Genomic DNA, 18,962 nt, shown 5'->3' with positions numbered 1-18,962 from the left:
CTCATCAGCAGACCCCGTTCGGATACCACCCATTCTTCTCTACGGCATAGGCCGTTTCATCCGGCTTTTAGGCCACCTCCATCTTGCCGTTACTGTCATTACCACGACTCATTTTGTTCCTTAGGATGAAGTCGAAAAGACGGAAGGACTAAAACTGACCAGATTGCTCTTTGGAATAACGACGATAATAACAATCTTATCACTCACAAGCAAACCAAGACAAAACTCACTGGGTTTAGTGGATCGATAAGAAATAAAAAGTAAATGCAATGGAATGCACCCGATCCACATGAAAGTTTTCCGTAAATTAAAGGCGCTGACAGTAGGTTAATGTTGGGTAGAGCATGCTTGACTGGACGGCAGGCGAGTGTATGCTAGGCACCATTAACGGATTATAAACTGTTGGTGTCGAGGTAACCGGACTGGGGGTAACGACCGGGAGAGAACTTGGGCGCATGAAGACGTTTGTCGCACTTGGCGTAGTTGGTGTAGAAACCGGAGGTGCGATGGGTGGCGGATACCAACTCTGCGTTGTTTGTGGGGGTTGCTGGACTGCTACAGGTACGGGCTGTGGAACAGGATAATACACGGGAGTGGGTTGCACTACCGTCGCCGTTGGAGCTGCTTTCATTTGTATGTCGGCTGGCCTTCCCGTCGGTGGGCAATTACATTGCTGTTTCTCACATTCATACCCAGAGTTGTGCCTCCTGGGAGCTCGAGGTGGTAGTCGATGGGTATACTGATGATCACATGCATGTCTGTTAGATCGCTGCTTGTCAGAACCATCCAAGAGTCTGAGTGTATCCAATGAAAGGTACCTCCCAAGATGCGCGCCTCTTTCTCGACAGGGTCTGGTTTCTCGAGCACGACAGCAAGCTTCGTTGTACAGACGGCTACCCAGTTCGGAACACATTTCGCTTAGTACATCCATCAGTTCTCCATCCGCTTGGCCCTGAGAAGATTCTTGATGGTGTCGTTTGGATGGAGTAGAACCACAGTGACATGTACGGCTGCAACGTTTTGACATAGACCGGCGACCCTGTTCACGTGAATACGCATCAGGATCATCCGAATCATATCTTTGGTCATTTATAGTTGGGACGGAACCGTAACGTCTTCTATAGCGGCTTCTGGTGCGATATTGGTGATCGTCTTCTTCTGAATCATCTGATGTCTCTTGATGCTCGCTAAAATCTGAAAATCTTCGCCTCATACTACTTCTACTCTTTCTTGGTCGGCGCGACATTTTATCGCTGTAGTAATCGCCAAACCTATCAAGTGGTCGCCAGCCTCTCAAATCATCATCGCTTTCCATCTCAGTGCTGACCAGACTGTAAAGTCGATCTCTTCTACTAGGACGTCTACTTCTACGTCTTCCAGCTGAGTGGTCGATGTCTTCTTTGCCGTCAGCATGCCTCAGAGAATATCTACTGCTCCTCCTTGACTCGCTTTCATCCGGCGGAAGCGCACGTGTTGAGTACCTGCGCTGCTTCCTGGTACTTTCATCTACGTCGTCTCGCTGTCCATCATTTACGCTTAGTTCCTGGATGGTATAGTTCTGAAATACTTTAGACTTCCTGCGTTCAATCTTCTGTTCATTACCAACTTCCATACCTGAATCCTTCATAATTGTTGCTTCAGCACTTTTCGAAGTATCATTATTGTGTTTGTGCTTCTTCTTTTCCGGCTGATGTTCAGTACCATCTTTTGTATCTAATGCAATTGCTTCTTCACGTTTATCTTCCTCCTTTTCGGCCTTGTGCTGTGATCGTCTTCTCACGGAGATGGATTTCCTTCGCGACTCTCCACTTGTTCCTGCATTTGCTGCTGTGTTTTTGGCAAGCATTTCCTCATCACTGGGAGGTTTTGGTGTAATATCAAAGTTTTCAATTACTACTTGTCGCACATCCCCAGACTTCTTTGATTTTGATGGTTTTGCATCAGTTTCGTCCTCCTGATTTACTAACTTCTCACTGAGCTTCTTGACGCTCTTCCTCGACTTCCGCCGCCGATTAGCTTCTGGTGGTTCATCATCAAGTTTTGTGACCTCTGAATCATTTTCCTCTGTGGACTCCTTTTTACCCATGGTTTTGCTCTTTCTGGAGCCCCCAAAATTCTCGTTATTTCCAAGGAATATGTGGGGGGACTCACTCCATCTATTGAACGCGTAGTCCGCGTTCTCAGCTTGAAATCGACCATTCGGTAAGTGGAACGTGTTGTAGCACTTAATGCTGTTGACCTCTTCGAAAATGGATTTCTCCATTGTTTGCTCATCAACACTAAGTAGTGGTTTTAGAGAGTGTCTACGAACTTTTCGATTTTCATGTCGACGAGTCGAGTTTAAACGATCAACTGATTGAACAGGTCTTCTCAAACGATGTGGGAACAGATTACTGACCCAAGAACCCATTTTGCTTCTAAGTGACGCAATTGAGCGTACACTCTCTGCATGACTTCGATTAACATCCTTTGGTCGTTTCTGTCGCAGTGCGGAAAAGCCACGGGGACAACTTTTGTGCTGTTTCCCACTCTTGGGTGTTGTTGGGACTTGAGTTTGTGAATGCGGGTGTGTATTTCCAGTCTCTTCATTCTGTACTATGTTGTGCATGAAATTTAATAACTTTCCAACATCCTCAAGAACCAGTTTCAGTTCACCTCGCCTATGGGCCTGTGTATTGCATGCTTCTTGTAGATTTTGTATTGTTCGCAATAACTCAGATGAACAGGGTTCTCTAGCAAGGGGTTCAAAAGCCCGACCGTCCTTGTGCCGTGTAGTAGTAGTTCCCGAATGGCTACATTGTTGTAACATGGTTTGCTGTTCAGTCCATAGTACGGTATCGTTTTAGTTGATGCATCAGTCATAAGTGGCCGTCAGACTGGACGCTAGTCTCACATGTTAGATGATCCCGTAGTTTAATCGATATGATATTTGAATGTGTCGCATGACGTCATGTGATAAGCAGACAGGCGGAGTTGCATCGGTCCTGGCATAGAGAGCGAAAGCAACAGAGCTGTACGGGGCTAATTTACAGTTTACTCACAAGAAATGGAAACCTTCCGAAGAGTGCTTCTTAGAACACTTTTTTCAATTTTTCTATTTGGCTAGAGTTTTCATTGTAGATCACGCACCTGGATGTGTTGGGCCCCTACTCGAGAAACGACACAAGCAAAACGACACAGTTTGTTTTGATCCATCTATAGTAAAAATTACCCTTGTATGTCCCACCACATTTTCTCAGCTGTCCAATGCGAATGGCAAATACACTACCTGACGTGGCACGAAGGACGCTACTCACAAGTATGCATGTGAAAGTGGGCTCATATTTGGTGGCGGTGCTTGGGTCGTTGGGTAACTCGACCTCTTCATCAGTTGCCTGTTAGTTTTTTTGACGTTGACTAAACTGACTGAGAAGATGATCATTTTAAAGTCTAACATATTTCATTTGATTAATCCGGATGGTTTTACTTGGCTCTTACCATCGTTCATTATTTGAAGAGCATGGTCACAGACATAAAGAGTAAATGCAAGTGATGAATATGGAAAGGTTACTGGAGAATAATAGGGGAATATTAGATAAAAAGAGAGAAGTGTTTCATTCCAAGTCATGCCACCAACAGTTCCAGTCAGACAAGATGGATGGATGGATAGTGGGAACTGAGGTTTGCTGTGTAGAGACTCCGGTTTCCTCCACTGAGTTACATGACCTCAAATGTTCTCCTTCGTAGACTTGTAGGTGCTATTGTCTTTTTACTCGAAGTAATATCAGAAGGTGAAATAGCACTAACAATAAACAGTTATGTACAGTGGCTACCAGAGACACAAATTACAACTGAATAATGGACAAAAGAAGTATGAGACTTATCGAGTTCTTCGTTTGATAAGTTGTAGCCGATGCAGCCAATGTTTGTGGGACGCCGTTGAATTGAATGGGGTCTTGACCGAGTGTGTTGAAATCTGGCCTGTTCTTTGTCGTTTAATCCAAAACGATTTCGAGCCCAGACTTTTCCTGCACAGTGAGTCGTGCGTCGGCTTGAAATGGTCTGGTCAAGGCGCTGTGTGAACTGACGAGCGTCGGGCTGTGGGATCGTTGTCTATAAGCCCTCAAGTTGTCTGTTTTTTTCACCCATTTGCTTGTGCGATGACCACCTCGCCACACGTCCTGACATGTAACCTACTCAATCCGCTCCTCTGGAGGAAGAGGAGGAGGAGGTGAGAGCACTACCCTCCAGTCTCATGAGATTTGCCAACAAGTCGAAATCTTTAGAGAGACCACGAGTAACTCCCAACAAAATCCAAAGCATGAAGGTTTTGCACCGAGCTTTTTTTGTATTTTGACGTCGGTTAATCGACTCACGAGTTTCTGAGGTTTTAGAACTTGAGTCGCACCCTAAGGTTGCGTGACTGCCACCGTATTTCCTCTCTCTAGAGACTATCTTAAAGAAGAATCAAGCTCTGACTGATGCAGTCCTCTTAACAGTCCATGTCTTGAAGTGAAATATTTGTAGGAACTCCCCTTGGAGGAATTGATTTCAGGGCACTTATTTCGCCGCAGAGAATGTCACTGAAAGGATAGACTAAAAGTGGTATGTCTCACTGGTCACAAATTTGACCTGTCAAACTTATACACTCATAGGCAAATTAAGTTGTTGCTTTGGGGGAACTCCGCTGAATGCCAGTCGCACCTATCGCTCATCATATTCTTCATCCGAATGTGCTGCACAAGGTAGAGGTATGGAAACTCTGGGTTTCACTGAGCAAGCTAAAGCTAAGACTGTTGCGAATAGATTAGCTTCCTTCACATCAAAGTCCACTGTCATGTATGTATGGAAGTTCGGGGAATATGACAGTTACGCAAGACAATCCTAATCGGGGTGATATATATTCGTAACAAGGCCTTCAGTCAAAAAGCCGGCATGATGAGAAACCACACAAAACTGAATTGCAAGGATCTAATGAAGCTGTATGGATTTATCTATGTGGGCAACATGGGCTCAAGCCTAAGGTAAGATGGTAAGCGAAGGAGATTCGTATATGCTTACGAGTAAGAACTTTCGCACTTTAGTAGCTGTTGGAAGGATTCTATGTGGAAGTGTTTACAGGCACCCAAGAGTGGGTCTTTTTACTTTCCTCTTCTACCAACGGTAACTTTCATTTATTGTCCGGACGGCGCACCCTCATTCTGTAGGTGCAGTATTAAGGTAGCTGCTCAAACATTTGAAGAGGTGGACTGGGTCAAACGTGGCAGACCACATGGCTGAGATCAACTCAAGTCCAGTAACGAGCTTCACAAGTCAAGTGATCAACGTCAGCATCGCACCAAATATTGCTCCCGCCGGTATAATAGAAGCTCAGTAGCTTCTGATTAAATGAGGCAAACCTAATACTTGTTCGTGTAATTACACGGCTTCACCGTTCCTCACGGATTGTGCGTCATTTACCGGAATGAAGTAGCGACACGCCACAAGTTAAATATGGCATCAGACTGCTTCCGATTTCATTCAGATTTACTTCGTCATTTTATGGCCCTTGACATAGAACAGACCCATTTTTAGTCACGTCTGCCGGACCGTCTGCCAAGAGTGGTGTCGATTGTCGTGTAGCGAAAAGGCGAAACCTGCGTATTCATCAAGCCAAACAATTACTCTGACATCTAGGTAGTGAGGTAAAATATTCAATAGATGGAAAACAATATAATATTTTCACCATCACAGCAGTTGTGACAGTAACCAAGTGCTGTTGTGCAAATGGCAAATTACAAAATTACGGTTCTATGGAAACCGGGTCCATTTGTTCCCAGCAAAGAAGCAGGGGATATTATCCCACACATCTATTTTAGCATTAAGGTATGCACCTACGATATATGCTCGGTCCTGTGGACAGTTGTCGGCTTTGGCGTGAGCTCTGGAAGCATTCGCTGCCCGTTTTAAAATCTGCAATCTTCAACCCCATTTGCCGCTATATCGTGCTGGATCTTCTGGAGGGATTTCTGAACAACCCAGCGCACATAATTATTGATATATGACTTCAATATACTCCATGGAAATATAAGTATCGTGTAAATATTAAATGAACATCATTTTGTGGAATTCGAAACAATACCATCTTTATCTTGATTGAGAGATGGTGAATACCACTCGAAGCGGACCAGTGCCATACATCCAAATTCTTTCTGTATGAATACCTATTCCAGCTTTGCGTGTCACGGAGAAGTAAAGCAAAGAGCGCGGTCAGTGGCGCCCGTTCGATCGCCTTCATTGCCTAGCTACCCAGTTTCCCAGACTGAATTCCAAGGCCTGGCTTTATGTCCCACATTCTCCCACTTCCCGATAACCGAAACTGGAACCAATGTACCTGTGCTATGTGGTTAATGGCTGATAGATTGAATTGATTTTGATTGACAACATCTGGTCTAATGACAATCTGTGAACGTAATCCGCATGCAGCTGTCTCAAGTATTATCCCGTTTTGATCGTAAAACCGACAAAGCCAGTAGCCCACACTGCACAAATAGTGTGCGAGTTCTTTCCTTCACCATCAGCTATAACGGTATGCACTGGTGTCTCTAAGTGGCCGACGTTTGACACTGCGGCGAAACAGAATAGAGTTGGTTTCGTCTACCCAAACGACCAGCCTATCCCTGGTCTCCAAACGCACAGCCCTCAAAATGTCCTTCTTTCTCAGTTGTTTATTATCCATGGAACTCATTGTTCCACATACAGGGTGAAGTTTCTTCAATGTGAGTGAGTATTCATCTAAGAATTTATCTCACATTGTTTTCAAATTCGGTGACGAGTAACTGTGTGGACAGCGTTAGTGGTGAACCTGTTTCAATCTAATTAATTAGCTTCGCTATTTCTGTCTCGTCCAGTCAACTCTTTCAAACCTTGTCCCGCTTTGGGAGCCCAGTTTTAGACCCAAATACTCTTACCAAGAAGCCGACCATCTGTCACTTTGCGCCAAACAGTTTGGCAGCGTTTCCCTATTCTTCATTATCTTTAAAAAAATCTTGACCAAGTAACCGTAGTATTTCAAGAGAATATCGGTTACAAAGGACTTATCAGGGCATTTCAGTGGTTTCTCTCTGCAAGCATTTCTTTTGACTGTTCCGATGTGGCCCTAACAGTGTTTTGCTTCATAGAACCATAATTGGATGGAAGTTGCGTTCTTCATGCAATTGTGGCTCGGCGTCACAGCCCAGACTGAAAATCGACAAGCATTTCTGTCTTTCGTAGTTCTGACAATTGTCTGTCTCCAACCCTTGTTGCTGGCTTTGTGCTAAGCCGAACTCATCCGGTTGTCTGATTTCCTTAACACAATCTTGATGGTCATGAGACCGTACATTTAGCAAACAGGGTTGTAATGATGATTCATATTACATTGAAGCTCATATGTTTCTGGTGCTTCTGTACGTGTGGAGCCGTATTGACGCAAACTTCAAGAGACACTCGTGCAATCCTATATTTAGCTCTCAGACCATATCGATCGGTCCACGTCCTGACTCTGGGTTTATCCGCTGACATATTGACATGGTGATCAGCTGACATCCTGTTGAAATGTAAGATTTGTTACCCGGAGTCTACTGGGCTTCCGCCAACTTCTCAACCGGAGGAAACAACCGCTTACGAACCGAAGAGGGGATAATTTCCGGCCCATCAAACCGGTGATGCACACTCCAAGATGATGAACGCTTACAAAATGTTCGGTGGGCGGTTCATTTTATACCACCTCTCAAAGGAAAAACCTCTTGTCGAGGAAATATTTTGGTAGTACCTGAAGGTGTTTGTAAACTTATAGTGACCTCCAACCGTTGCTCGTAAACACAATTCATCTGAAATGAGAGGAAAGCAAACAAGTTTTGAGTAATCTTGATGAAGCTGGACAGCTTTCTTGTGTTTCGTCCGACACCATCCTCGTTTGAGCCTTCTTTATCACTGGAAAGATCGGAGTAGTGTATAATTAAAATAGTCTAGATGGATCATTTATCCTCGTTCTTGTGTCATTTTGTCCGCTCCGAGAGGTACAAGGTCGACTCACAATTCACAAGCATCTGTGCAAAAAGTCACACATTTTGTCAGGATGTGTATCAACAAAAAACAGTAGGCAATGTCAGTTGATATCTGAATGAGTCAAGCTGCGCACAAAATTTCCCTGAGCAGTCGCCATCGGAACATTTGAATCGTACCATGTGAGTGGAAGTGACTGCTAAAATAGGACCTGGTGTTGGTCAGTAATTATATATAATCATCTATAGGTATTACATACGTATATATATAATATAATCATATATCCCCGTTGATTGTTCCTTCTTTAGTCGAACCCCCGTCTTCGGCTCCACATTTCATATTCCCAGGAGAAAGCTTGCTGCCATGATTATCTAGGAAGATGAGAACAGCGGTTTTTGCTCTCACACCTTCAGCCAAGATGGCTCAGAACTACCACTAATAAACCCCAAGCCCAAGCCATCTCACGAAGTTGTCAGTTTTCACCTCTTTTGAGGTTATTTGCAAGGTCACAGCTCTGCATGGGAAGCTTCCATTTGATGATATAATTAATATGAGGAAATGTTAGCAGGCTAATTTTTTCTTTCCTTACTGGGGTGCAACTTTTCATACATGTCGGAGTAATACGGTCGATAGGTGAGTAGTATCAAATATTGATATCATCATCATCATCATCATCATCATCATCATCATCATCATCATCAAAGACAGCAACATCAGTGTTGACGGGCTTTAATAGGCAACCATTCGGCCTCCTCGACCATGAGGTGCGTTAGCCAGGTACTTATCCGAACCAGTGAATCCGGAGTGCCGGGTTTCAGCGTTGAGAAGTGTGGTCGGTCAATCAACGAAGCGACTTTAGAGTCAAACGCATCCACCAGCTTTTCTACTGAAGCGTAATGCCTAATTACAACGAGGCCAAGGTCGAGCACTCAATCAATGTTCTATGGATGTCTGAACATGTTGGGCTTGAATGATGACACGCGTTTCCGTCATGTACTACGTCGTCCTAAGTACTTTCTTTGCTAGTTCATTAAAACCATTCCATTGCAACCACACATTCAGGAGATGAATAGGAGCGGGCTGTATCCTGCACCCGTGATTACTTAGTAAGAATCCTGTTCACTCATAACACGATCATCTTAGGTTTGTCCCAGGGATTCATTTTGGCCATAGTCCAAAAGTGCTTGTGCGGTTTAGAATGTGCAGTGTAACTTCTTGGTGGCTCAAAGGACGCCACCTCATATATGCTACTAATTTGGAATAACATATATGCACTTATTTAGTTACTGATAAATTTGTATGCTTATTGTGAGGTTTGGAATGGTAGTATACACATAGGGCGACAGATCTGATTATAAACAGAATCAAGGTAGTCCGGAATTCCGATGGAATAGACGCCCAATCCATTCGCGTCCTCACCGATTATTTCTAGCGGCCTTGTGGTGGAATAACAGAACAGGAAAATAAGAAGTCTACCATAGCTGGAACTGGCTGGAACCGGGGTATTTGAGTGAAGTTATCAGAGAAGGCAGGGCTTTTGTCAAACACAAGGTAATTATATTCACAGTCACACCATTCTCGTTTGAACGGTCGTGTTGCTGTTCTGGAGTAATCATTCCGGTGAGTACACACCAAAGGGAAGCACTGGACTCGAGATAATCAACAGTGCATATCCAATGGCCGTGCCGGGATTTGAACCCCGGGTATCTGACATGCGAGGCGAGCGTGTAACCACTACTCCGCCAACGCACGTTGGACGCATCTGAATTATCACGTCTGAACAGGCTATCGTGTTCACACTTGAGCGATGTGATTGGTGTGCCCGACTTCACCAGTCAGGTAGCGTGGCACACGCTTGAAACCCACTGGGCAGCATTTGGTTGCAATTTTGGGGTTTTACGGGATAGATATTTTGTTCACACAATTCGATGGACCACTGGCCACGAATGCCAAGTTACCACCTACCAAGGAAGGACGTTCTCCACGAAAACTCTGGGTACAATTGATGTCGTTCGTCGAATAGGGCGGAGCCCACACGCGCTTGGTATTGCTTTTAAAGGCAGATCTTTCAAGACAAAGTATGAACCGAGGACAAAGAAGAGTCCCCAAGTGAATGTATTTGCACACATCATGTTTGATTTTATATCTTTTCACCAAGCTTTGAGCCCGATAGTAATTTGCAGTTAATAAGCGTTTATTCAGTAGCTTACAATAGCAGTCACGCCTCCACTTCCTAAAAGAACTGGTGAAGGCTATTGAGGTGGACGAAGAATACAACTCAGTAATAACTACCTTAATTCAATTGAAAGCCAGGAAAACACGGATTAAAAACCGTCACGATGAATGACAGTCAAAACCTAACTGGAAGTTCATCCATGAGTTGGGCCGAAACGGTTAGCTTGACAAACACGAACTGAAGCAAACGGAATGTTCATTTATTGTGAAGCTTCCCTTACGTGAAGTACTGGACAAGATAAATTTTCAGCCCCCCACGTACAGTTGCTATTAACTAGGGGTGACTCTGATACTATCCAGAATGCTTTTAATTCACACTACTTAAATGCATTTAATAGTGTAGAGTCAATTTCCAGCTGCATTGTCACCGACGCGCTGTGGATGCTCAAGGCGGTCACGTACCATTGGTTACTGTAATTGTCTGTAGCCTGAGCCGCAGAAGTTTTGACACGGTGCACGATAAGCAAAGTTCTAATTATTGCAGGACATACGCAGAAATATGACGAGCAAGACCGACGGTGTGAAACCGTACTACTTTCGTTTAATCGAAAGAGAGGACACATGTGACGGCGCGTTGCGATCAGTAACAGCTGATCATGCCGAACAGATACTGATGAGGGTATTATAAAGTTAACAGAACGAACAGCCATTAAATAAACAGCCAAAAGTTAACCTTGGTGATGTTTTTCACTAAGTCCCTGCGGTCCAGGATAACATAGAAGAATCCTGTGGAGGGACGACTGGTCTGGCAGTGCATAGCGGTGGAAACACCAAGAACCGGTTGATCCAACTGGAATTTGACCGTATAATTGTGCCAAAGTTCTCAATACTTTGACAGATCGTAGACTGTAAAGCTGGACATCCCAACGTAATGAGGCAAAAAATAGACTGCCAGGCGTTTTTATGATCGATGAACGACGAATTTGGTGAAATTTTCAAAGAGTATGGCAGAGTGGAGAAATCTGGGGAGTTACTGAGGATGTTCAAAAGCTGTTTACAAATCTTTAACTATCCACAATTATTCCCAATGCTCCACTTTTGTAGTAACGGTATTTTCCTCAGCTTAGTTCTCAGTCTGAGCCTCCCAAGCTAGCGTTCGCGTCAAAACAACCACCAAAGGTGCCCAAGATCTATTAATGCCCAAAACGAAGTCAAGAACAGTTGTACAGCGCCTCGCATATATAGCGTAAGCGGTTTTAACCTTCTGGAAGTTCTGACGCGTTCTGGATGCGGCATTGGCAACCGGCATTTGGCCAATACTGGGTCGTGATTGGCTGTTGGGTCCAGATTTCTGACCAATCAGATCTCGTCTTGATGCCGGACCGACAAGTGTCCCGAATTCTGGGCCAACCTCGTGCGGGCCAGGCTTATCGGCCGTAGCCGCGCCTAAAGACGTGCGGTATAGCGGGGTCCGTGTAAATTCCTGCCTAACAACTTTATCATGGACGCTTGTCAAACTAATAGAAGTTAACTTGTGGTCAAGCACATTTGACCATTTGACACATTTCATAACGTTGGGACAACATGACTACAAATCAGGTGTTCATGGAGTACAAAATTAGTGGCCATTCTAGGTCGATGGTCTTCGTTTCCAAATAGACGTTTACATCCTACTACAGTTTAAATAGCCACATCTGTTTGCTTCTTCATAAGTGTGTATATCAGGCTATCACATGAACTCTACTTCTAGTCGTTAGTTTGTTCGCTGAGCCGGGCAATTTGATTGCAAACGTTTCATCACCATTCGAGGTTACATCACTAGTGCGTTGTTAGAGCACGCAGTGGTACGTAGCGATGGATTGGTGATCGACCCTAACAACAGATTGATGATGTTGCTTCGACTGGTAATGAAACTTTGCAAACAAATTGTTCAGGTCAACGAACAAACCAACGACCACCTACGCTACCTTTGGTAATGAAACTTTGCAATCAAATTGCCCAGGTCAACGAACAAACCAACGACCACCTTCGCTACCTGAGCTAGTAAGGTTTTTCTCCATAGCAAGGTATTTTTACTGAGACTTCATCTTGGGTGTGTGTCCCCGACTTTAGACCGCGTCTGCGCCACACCAATATAGAGTGCCTGTCTCAATAAATCTATTGCTGTGGCAAAATGTGCGCCTCTTCAAATTTCTCCAAACTTGGAAGTCATAGAATAGCATTTTCACTGAACTTTTAAAATTCGTTGCCCCATCCTTCACTTTACCCGTGGCTTTTGGCGCTCAAAGCGCTCAAGTGACTCAGGTGGCCCAACAAAATGAGGACCACCACGGACCCAGAAAAAGTCACCTTGATCAAACGCCTCAATCCCTTAATCACCTGTCACTCTTAACCTACTTCTCATTCTACTCCTCTCCTTCCAACCCTCTTTCGTCTCCCCATCTTCTCCTGTTGCTCAATAGTTCATGCCTGTGACAGCGCACAGGCTAGAGTAACCTGGAGATGATTAATGTGTCATGCCTTAACGGTTTGCAGGAGAGAATCACGAGCTTTCCATGCCTTTAAGCTTTCACAACTATCTGTGACAGCGCATAGGCTAGAGTAACCTGGAGATGATTGGTGTGTCATACTTTAACGGTTTGCGGGAGAGAATCACCAGCTTTCCATGCCTTTAAGCTTTCACAACCCTTCACGTGCAGTGTACTGTTATTAAGGAATGAAAAATCTGTCCGATATTTGGGTGGAAAAACCTTGACGCGAAAAATTGCACGTTCTCTCCGATTTTGTGGAAGAGGACCCACATTAACTTGTGGCCATCTGGACGTCTATTACGTGCCCTGATATTGCTTGGTAATGCAGAAATCCAATGGAAGATATGAACCGTAAAGTACCTCACAAGTCAGCTTTATTTTGCCACACTCTGCTGTATTGTCCCGTCACGTGAATTGACTCAATGTGTGCGGAAATTTCGGAATTAAAAAGCGGCCGTTACTCCCCAATTCCGTCCCCAACTTCGCACACATTTACACGGTACTAGTTTGTGTTCTGAAATTTTACGGCCTACTGGAAGCTAGTTTTGGGCTGCCAGTCGCGTAACTCTGCTACATACCATTGATCCACATGGGAAAAATATTGCCGTTTGAATCGGCCTGTCACGTGGTCTTCCGAAGCACACTGAACACGGCGGTTTTAACCCGTTCCAATTAGTTCCAGTTTAGATAGTTTACTGTAAATGATTGCATCATGGAAATACGGAGAGAGATATCTTGAAGGAAGTCCGATAACGTCCAAATTACTTTTTTTCAAAAAATGACTGTTACTTAATATGGACTCCCGTGCCCGAGCTGCGTCTGCAAATCTGTGTCATTCCAATGGAGATGGTACCGCGCGTTCGTCACGTTCTCAGAGAAAGCCAGTAAGTTATGAGAACCTATTAGGCGTACATCTAGACACCATGGTAGGCAAGGTTTAAAGCTATCTCAAACTGTCTGAAGAAGCCTTTTTCAGCGTTGTATCTACAGATAGCCAATGTATAAGAGATCTGCGAGTAGGAGTAAACTATAAAACGGGCACTGCCTCAATGGTCACCTTGTTACCAAGTATTTCTCTTTTATACATACAAGAGGATACTGTCTCTCTAGGAGGAGAATTCGGCAATTATGGATGTCAGCGTTTTTCAGCAGGGAACATTAAGTGAATAATTACTCGAGTTACCTTCAGTATTTTGCTGTGTACCAATTGTAAAATAGCTTGCCGAAGAGCGCAACTGCCTGATTAAAGTATAGCTTCTTTTTTGCTGTAAACATTAGGAAGTCTTTAGGGGTTATTACGGAACTTTTATAACCGAAGCTTTCTCAGCCCCGTGGGAAGAAGTTTCCGCCAGGATTTCCAGTCGAAAGTCCACCTCTTCTGGCCCACCTCAGCCGCCTTTCAGTCCTATTTAGCAAATTCAGTTTTTGACATTGGCATTTGTCGACAGGAATGCCCTTATCCGTAATACACTACTCACAGGGTTGCTCGGAATTCTTCTACAGCCCACGACCGGTTTCACCCTTCTTGGGGCACATCAGGTAGGCACAGTCCCCGAATTTCCCTCAACCTTGTGTTCTACTTGAAATCAAATTGCACGAAAATAGCGAAATACACTCACTTGCAAACAAATTTGTTTTTTCGAGAGACTCACCTGGAACTCAGCCAAATCGATCGTTTGTGATGTTTCCAGGCCACTAGGAACGCCCTTATGTTCTGTGACTTAAGTATCATAATCGATTGTGTGGTTGCACAGAAGGGGCGAAAAACGACGTGGGCTTGAATCGGAGTCGATAAAATTTGCCCGCTTTATACGGTCATCTCAGTAGATAAATTTTCCGAAAAACGATTACGTACGTACTTGTAGTTGGCCAACTGCATCGATAAACGGATTATACCGTTTGAAGAGGGCTTGTTAGCCGACTTGTTCAGCCATAGCGCAATTTCATCCTCAGTGAGCAATACTCATAGCAGAGAAGGCTGTCCGTGTTGCCTGAGCGATGTTCGAGCGAAGCAGCGAGTGAGCACCATGCACTGTCGATGGACAACACAATTGTTCCCTGTAAACTTGCGACTGTTGGGATAAAAAAGCCGAACGAAAGTTTATGGAACATTTCTCATCCAAAACTTTTCACTCCCTAAATTCTAACCACCGAAAACAAAAGATAAATGTTTCGCCCCGGAATACCAGTCTAGATTCATTGGAACACCACACTGCTTCGTGGAACTTGTCAAAAAGAGTTTGGCTCTGGGCGAATGCTTCTGAGCAACCCGTGGTGTTAGAATCCAGATGAACAGAAAATCTTCCGAAAAGTGTTTGATCTTTCCGAATTCCGATCTATTTGCAACTGAGATAATCCGAAATGATTGGAAAAGTTAAGGACAGCCATATTATTTTACTGAGTTCATCTCCGAAAAACTGGGTTGCGTTGCCTTATTTAGGCTTATATTGAATTATGTTCTGACTTTCGCTTGCACGTATTTGTACTCGAGAGCCAGTCTTTGAAGTTGTAGGGTTGGTGCCTCGGTGAACGTGATAAAATTATTAGAAAAACGGCTGTTGCATTCGATTAAGTTACTGAGTCGCCAACAAACAGGTGTAATCCCAATCGCACACAACAGTACGTTTTTTTCCAGCTTTCACTAAAACCTGGGAAAATCACTTCAAGACTTAGCTATTCAAAAGATCTGGGTAGCAGCGGATTATTAAAAAGGTTAAAGTGCCCTTTCTTTTAGATCTGGATAGGTTTTGAAAGTCCTGCTCACCGACGCATCTCATCACCATCATGATTATCATCATCACCATGCTAGCAAGCAAACTAAATTCAAGGTCACAATTCTCGTTGCGTAATATATCCAGGTGTTGCAACGAGATAGCCGAGTGCATCGAACAAGCAAACCATCTTGTGGTCCAGAATCTTTTGAACACTTGGGCTGTCACCGCAAACTCACCAATCAAAAGTGGGTGGGGGTCAAGCAACTTTATGTCAATAAAATATGCTTGTCTTATGTTACAGACCTAGGGAGTGGTAACCTAAACTGATCTGAGTTGAGTGTGTTTGCTTGTATGAACATAAGCATTTGCTTTTTCTCACTACCCAGCACACACTTGTTATTCAGCACTTTCGAAAACGCATCTTCTAGGATTAAGGTGCGACCAGGCCACAAGGTAATCACTGATGGCATTAGGACAGCCCAACATTCCCATGCAACCGGAGTGCGTGTGGACGTACACAGCTCACTTGGCCATTTAGCTCAGGTTAAGCTTTCCAAATACCACAACAGACCAGATAAATGTTTTCGTTGCGAACAAAACTACCGTAACTGAGGTTTGGCTACCATCGTATTGTCAGGAATTTGGGCGAAAGTAAAAAACCCAGTTTGTTCCATCTCAAGACGGCAAAACTGAAGATGAGTCTTACTTCGTACACTGACTGCATAGAGGGCGGATCTGGTATGCCAAATCAACGGAATCAAGTAGTTTCCAAAAGTCAGTCGTCTCTTCATCATGCTTGTTTGGTTTTCTCAAAAACCCTGATCTAGGAACCTTTGCAACTCCATGGGGAAGCTGGAAAATTGGGGTACAACATCTTGTCGGTACCCCCATTCAAAAGTACCGACATGAAATAGCCTCACTAGAAGAAGCGATTTTTCTAACCTAGATATTCTTCCTGCAAGTGACTGAGTAAAATCCTTCCCAAATGCGATATTAGACATTTTAAAGTAACATTCATCTGTGAAAATCAATGCTTCTAATCATTTTTAATATGGTCACATTTGGTCATTCTGGTAGCCGCGCACAGAAGGCAATAGCTTTGATGCACGAGCGCCACTGACTGCGCGATTGGGCCGTTTCTGCCAACGTCATTAACCACTGGTGATTTGGGTCCCGGGGTCCCCATCCGGGGAGGCGGCAGGTGCCCACCCGACTAAGTTTACTGGTTAGTGTTTTCGTACTTCGTTGCTAGATTATAGATGGTCCACTTCTCGGTCTCTTTCACTCAGCACAGGGCTGGAAAAAAGAGTTGTGTAAGGTCTTCTTGCACGTATAGTGCATTACCAAACGGCCCAACCTATGAAGCATGAGTAATTCATCTGTCACCGTAGAGCTCCTTCTTCCTAAGATCACCTGGAGTACCTCAGCATTACTAATCCGACGTTCTACTTAATTAAGTTGTCTGTGGTTCCAAAACGCAATAGGCTAGAAGAAAAAGTGACTATACTTGAAAGCCAATAATCTGACAAAGTTGAGTGTCACACTGTTATTGCCTGAAATTGACAAAAACTTTTTACAGCCTGACAGCAAATAAAGTACTTATGTCGAAGACACGGCATTCACGCCACGACAATGCGAACATCAATGCACAGAAGAAGGCTAACGAAACACTATGAAGTCAGCGAATATACACTCATTTGCGAACTAACTTGGTTGTTTGAGAGACTCATCTGGAACCCAGCTGAACTTCTCGGTTTTGATGTTTCCAGGCAATGGCTGTCGAGGAGTTTTCAGCAGCCTTATGAGTAGTGCTTTACAAAATATATTATGAAGTCAGATTTTCAACAAAGGACCGGGATCGCCAAAAATACGGACTTGGCGTTTCTTGCCGAATGCGCAAACCAACAACAGTCATGACAGACTGAAACTAGTGTTGACGACAATCGCAACAGCCCCGAAATCATGCTGAGACCAGAGACCAGTTGAATCTAAGCAAAGAACTAAAGGTAAAACAGACGAGAAGCTATAAGAAGATAAGCAGTCACATGCGCAGAGCTTCATCCTTATCGACGAACAGTGATCAATGGCAACGTATGGTGGATGGTCAAAGTCTGTTAAAGAAACTTGGCGAAATTGTTTATGGAAGGCAAACTGGGTATGCAGGTAGTTTTCTCCTTCCGATTGAATGACCACCGGAATCGAAAGCCGATTGTGCTCAAGCAGGTGAATCGGTCAGCTACTGAGCGGGTGCAAGTGGTTCAGCGAATCGGTCGTATACATTAAGATTTTCTACGAACATAATAACCGTCTCGACAGTCGCATTAAAATGGTGACGGCTGTCAGTGTGCCTGGGCTAATGAATCAGGTTAGAGAGAGAACTTGCGGATTTTTGGTTAATTACAAGATTCAGTCTCATATTCTGAAAGCTCATACTATTATGAGTGTACCGGGGTGTGTTGGGATGAATAAAGCTACGACCTCAAGAAACTTCTAGATACTTGTCGAATCTNAATAACATTTACCCGGACAGGACACGCTTTATACGACCATCCTAGTAGATAAATTTTCTAAAAAACGATTACATACGTACTTGTAGTTGGCAAACGACATCGATAAACGGATTACACCGTTGGAAAAAGGTTTGTAAGCCGACTTGTTCAGCCAGAGCGCAATTCCATCCTCAGTGAGCAGTGCCCGTGGCATGAAAAACTGTCCGTGTTGTTTGAGCGATATTTGAGCGAAGCAGCGAGTGAACGCCATGCACTGCCGATGTAGAGTTTGTGCCTCGGTGAACTTGATAAAACTGGTAGGGTTGTTGCATTTGATCCACTTACTGAGTCGCCAATGGCACGCCATGGCACACACAAACGATTTTCTCAGCGTTTCCACTAAAACCTGAGAACATCATTTCAAGATTAGCTATTCAAAATATATGGGTAGTAGTGGATTATTAAAAAGATTTGGATAAGTTTGGAAAGCCTTACACACCGACGCATCTCATCATAATCATCATCATCATCATCATCATCATGCTAGCAAGCAAACTGAATTCAAGGTCACAATTCTCGTTGCGCAATATATCCAGGTGTTGCAACGACATAGCCGAGCACAGCGAACAAGCGGACCATTTTGTGGTCCAGAATCTTTAGAACACTTGGTCTGTCGCCGAAAACTCACCGATCAAAGGTCTAAGGGGTCCACCGACGCGGCTGAACTAAATCAGACAATATTACGTCAATAAAATATACCTGTATTACACCACAGACCTAGAAAAAAGGTAACCAAAACTGATCTGCGTTGAGTGTATTTTCTTGTATAACCACAATCACTTGCTTTTTCTCACTGTCCGACACACTCCGTGTTGTCCAGTGCATTCAAATCACATCTTCTGGGATGAAGGTGTGACCAGACCATAAGGTAACCACTGATGGCATCAGGATAGCTCAACATACTCACGCAACCGAACATACACAGCTCACTTGGCCATTTAGCTCAGGTTAAACCTTTAACAGATCACAAGAGACCGGATAACTGTTTT

At 44.0% G+C, this 18,962-nt stretch overlaps 3 protein-coding genes across 3 annotated transcripts in view; 1 reads left to right on the top strand and 2 right to left on the bottom strand.

The window, feature by feature from the left end:
• Positions 1-310: 310 nt before the first annotated feature.
• On the bottom strand, positions 311-2,809 carry T265_13079 (hypothetical protein; the record flags this gene model as incomplete). Its single annotated transcript, XM_009167094.1, has 1 exon — positions 311-2,809. A coding segment is annotated over one exon (2,499 nt), but the record flags the coding sequence as incomplete, so codon positions are not given.
• Positions 2,810-2,896: 87 nt separating this feature from the next.
• The window catches only part of T265_02761 (hypothetical protein), a gene marked incomplete at both ends in the record, with an annotated part of 86,409 nt that continues 70,343 nt past the window's right edge, over positions 2,897-18,962 (bottom strand). Inside the window, one exon of the mRNA XM_009167076.1 lies at positions 2,897-2,984. Coding sequence (XP_009165340.1) covers positions 2,897-2,984 — 88 coding nt within the window. The remainder of the gene's footprint in view (positions 2,985-18,962) is intronic.
• The window catches only part of T265_02763 (hypothetical protein), a gene marked incomplete at both ends in the record, with an annotated part of 26,343 nt that continues 20,885 nt past the window's right edge, over positions 13,505-18,962 (top strand). The window contains one exon of the mRNA XM_009167078.1: positions 13,505-13,594. Within this exon, the coding sequence (XP_009165342.1) occupies positions 13,505-13,594 (90 nt within the window). The remainder of the gene's footprint in view (positions 13,595-18,962) is intronic.

Source organism: Opisthorchis viverrini, assembly GCF_000715545.1.
Source record: "Opisthorchis viverrini unplaced genomic scaffold opera_v5_35, whole genome shotgun sequence".
NCBI lineage: Eukaryota > Metazoa > Platyhelminthes > Trematoda > Opisthorchiida > Opisthorchiidae > Opisthorchis > Opisthorchis viverrini.
Note: the sequence above shows the minus strand (reverse complement) of the source record. Positions and strands in the feature narration are given on the sequence as shown.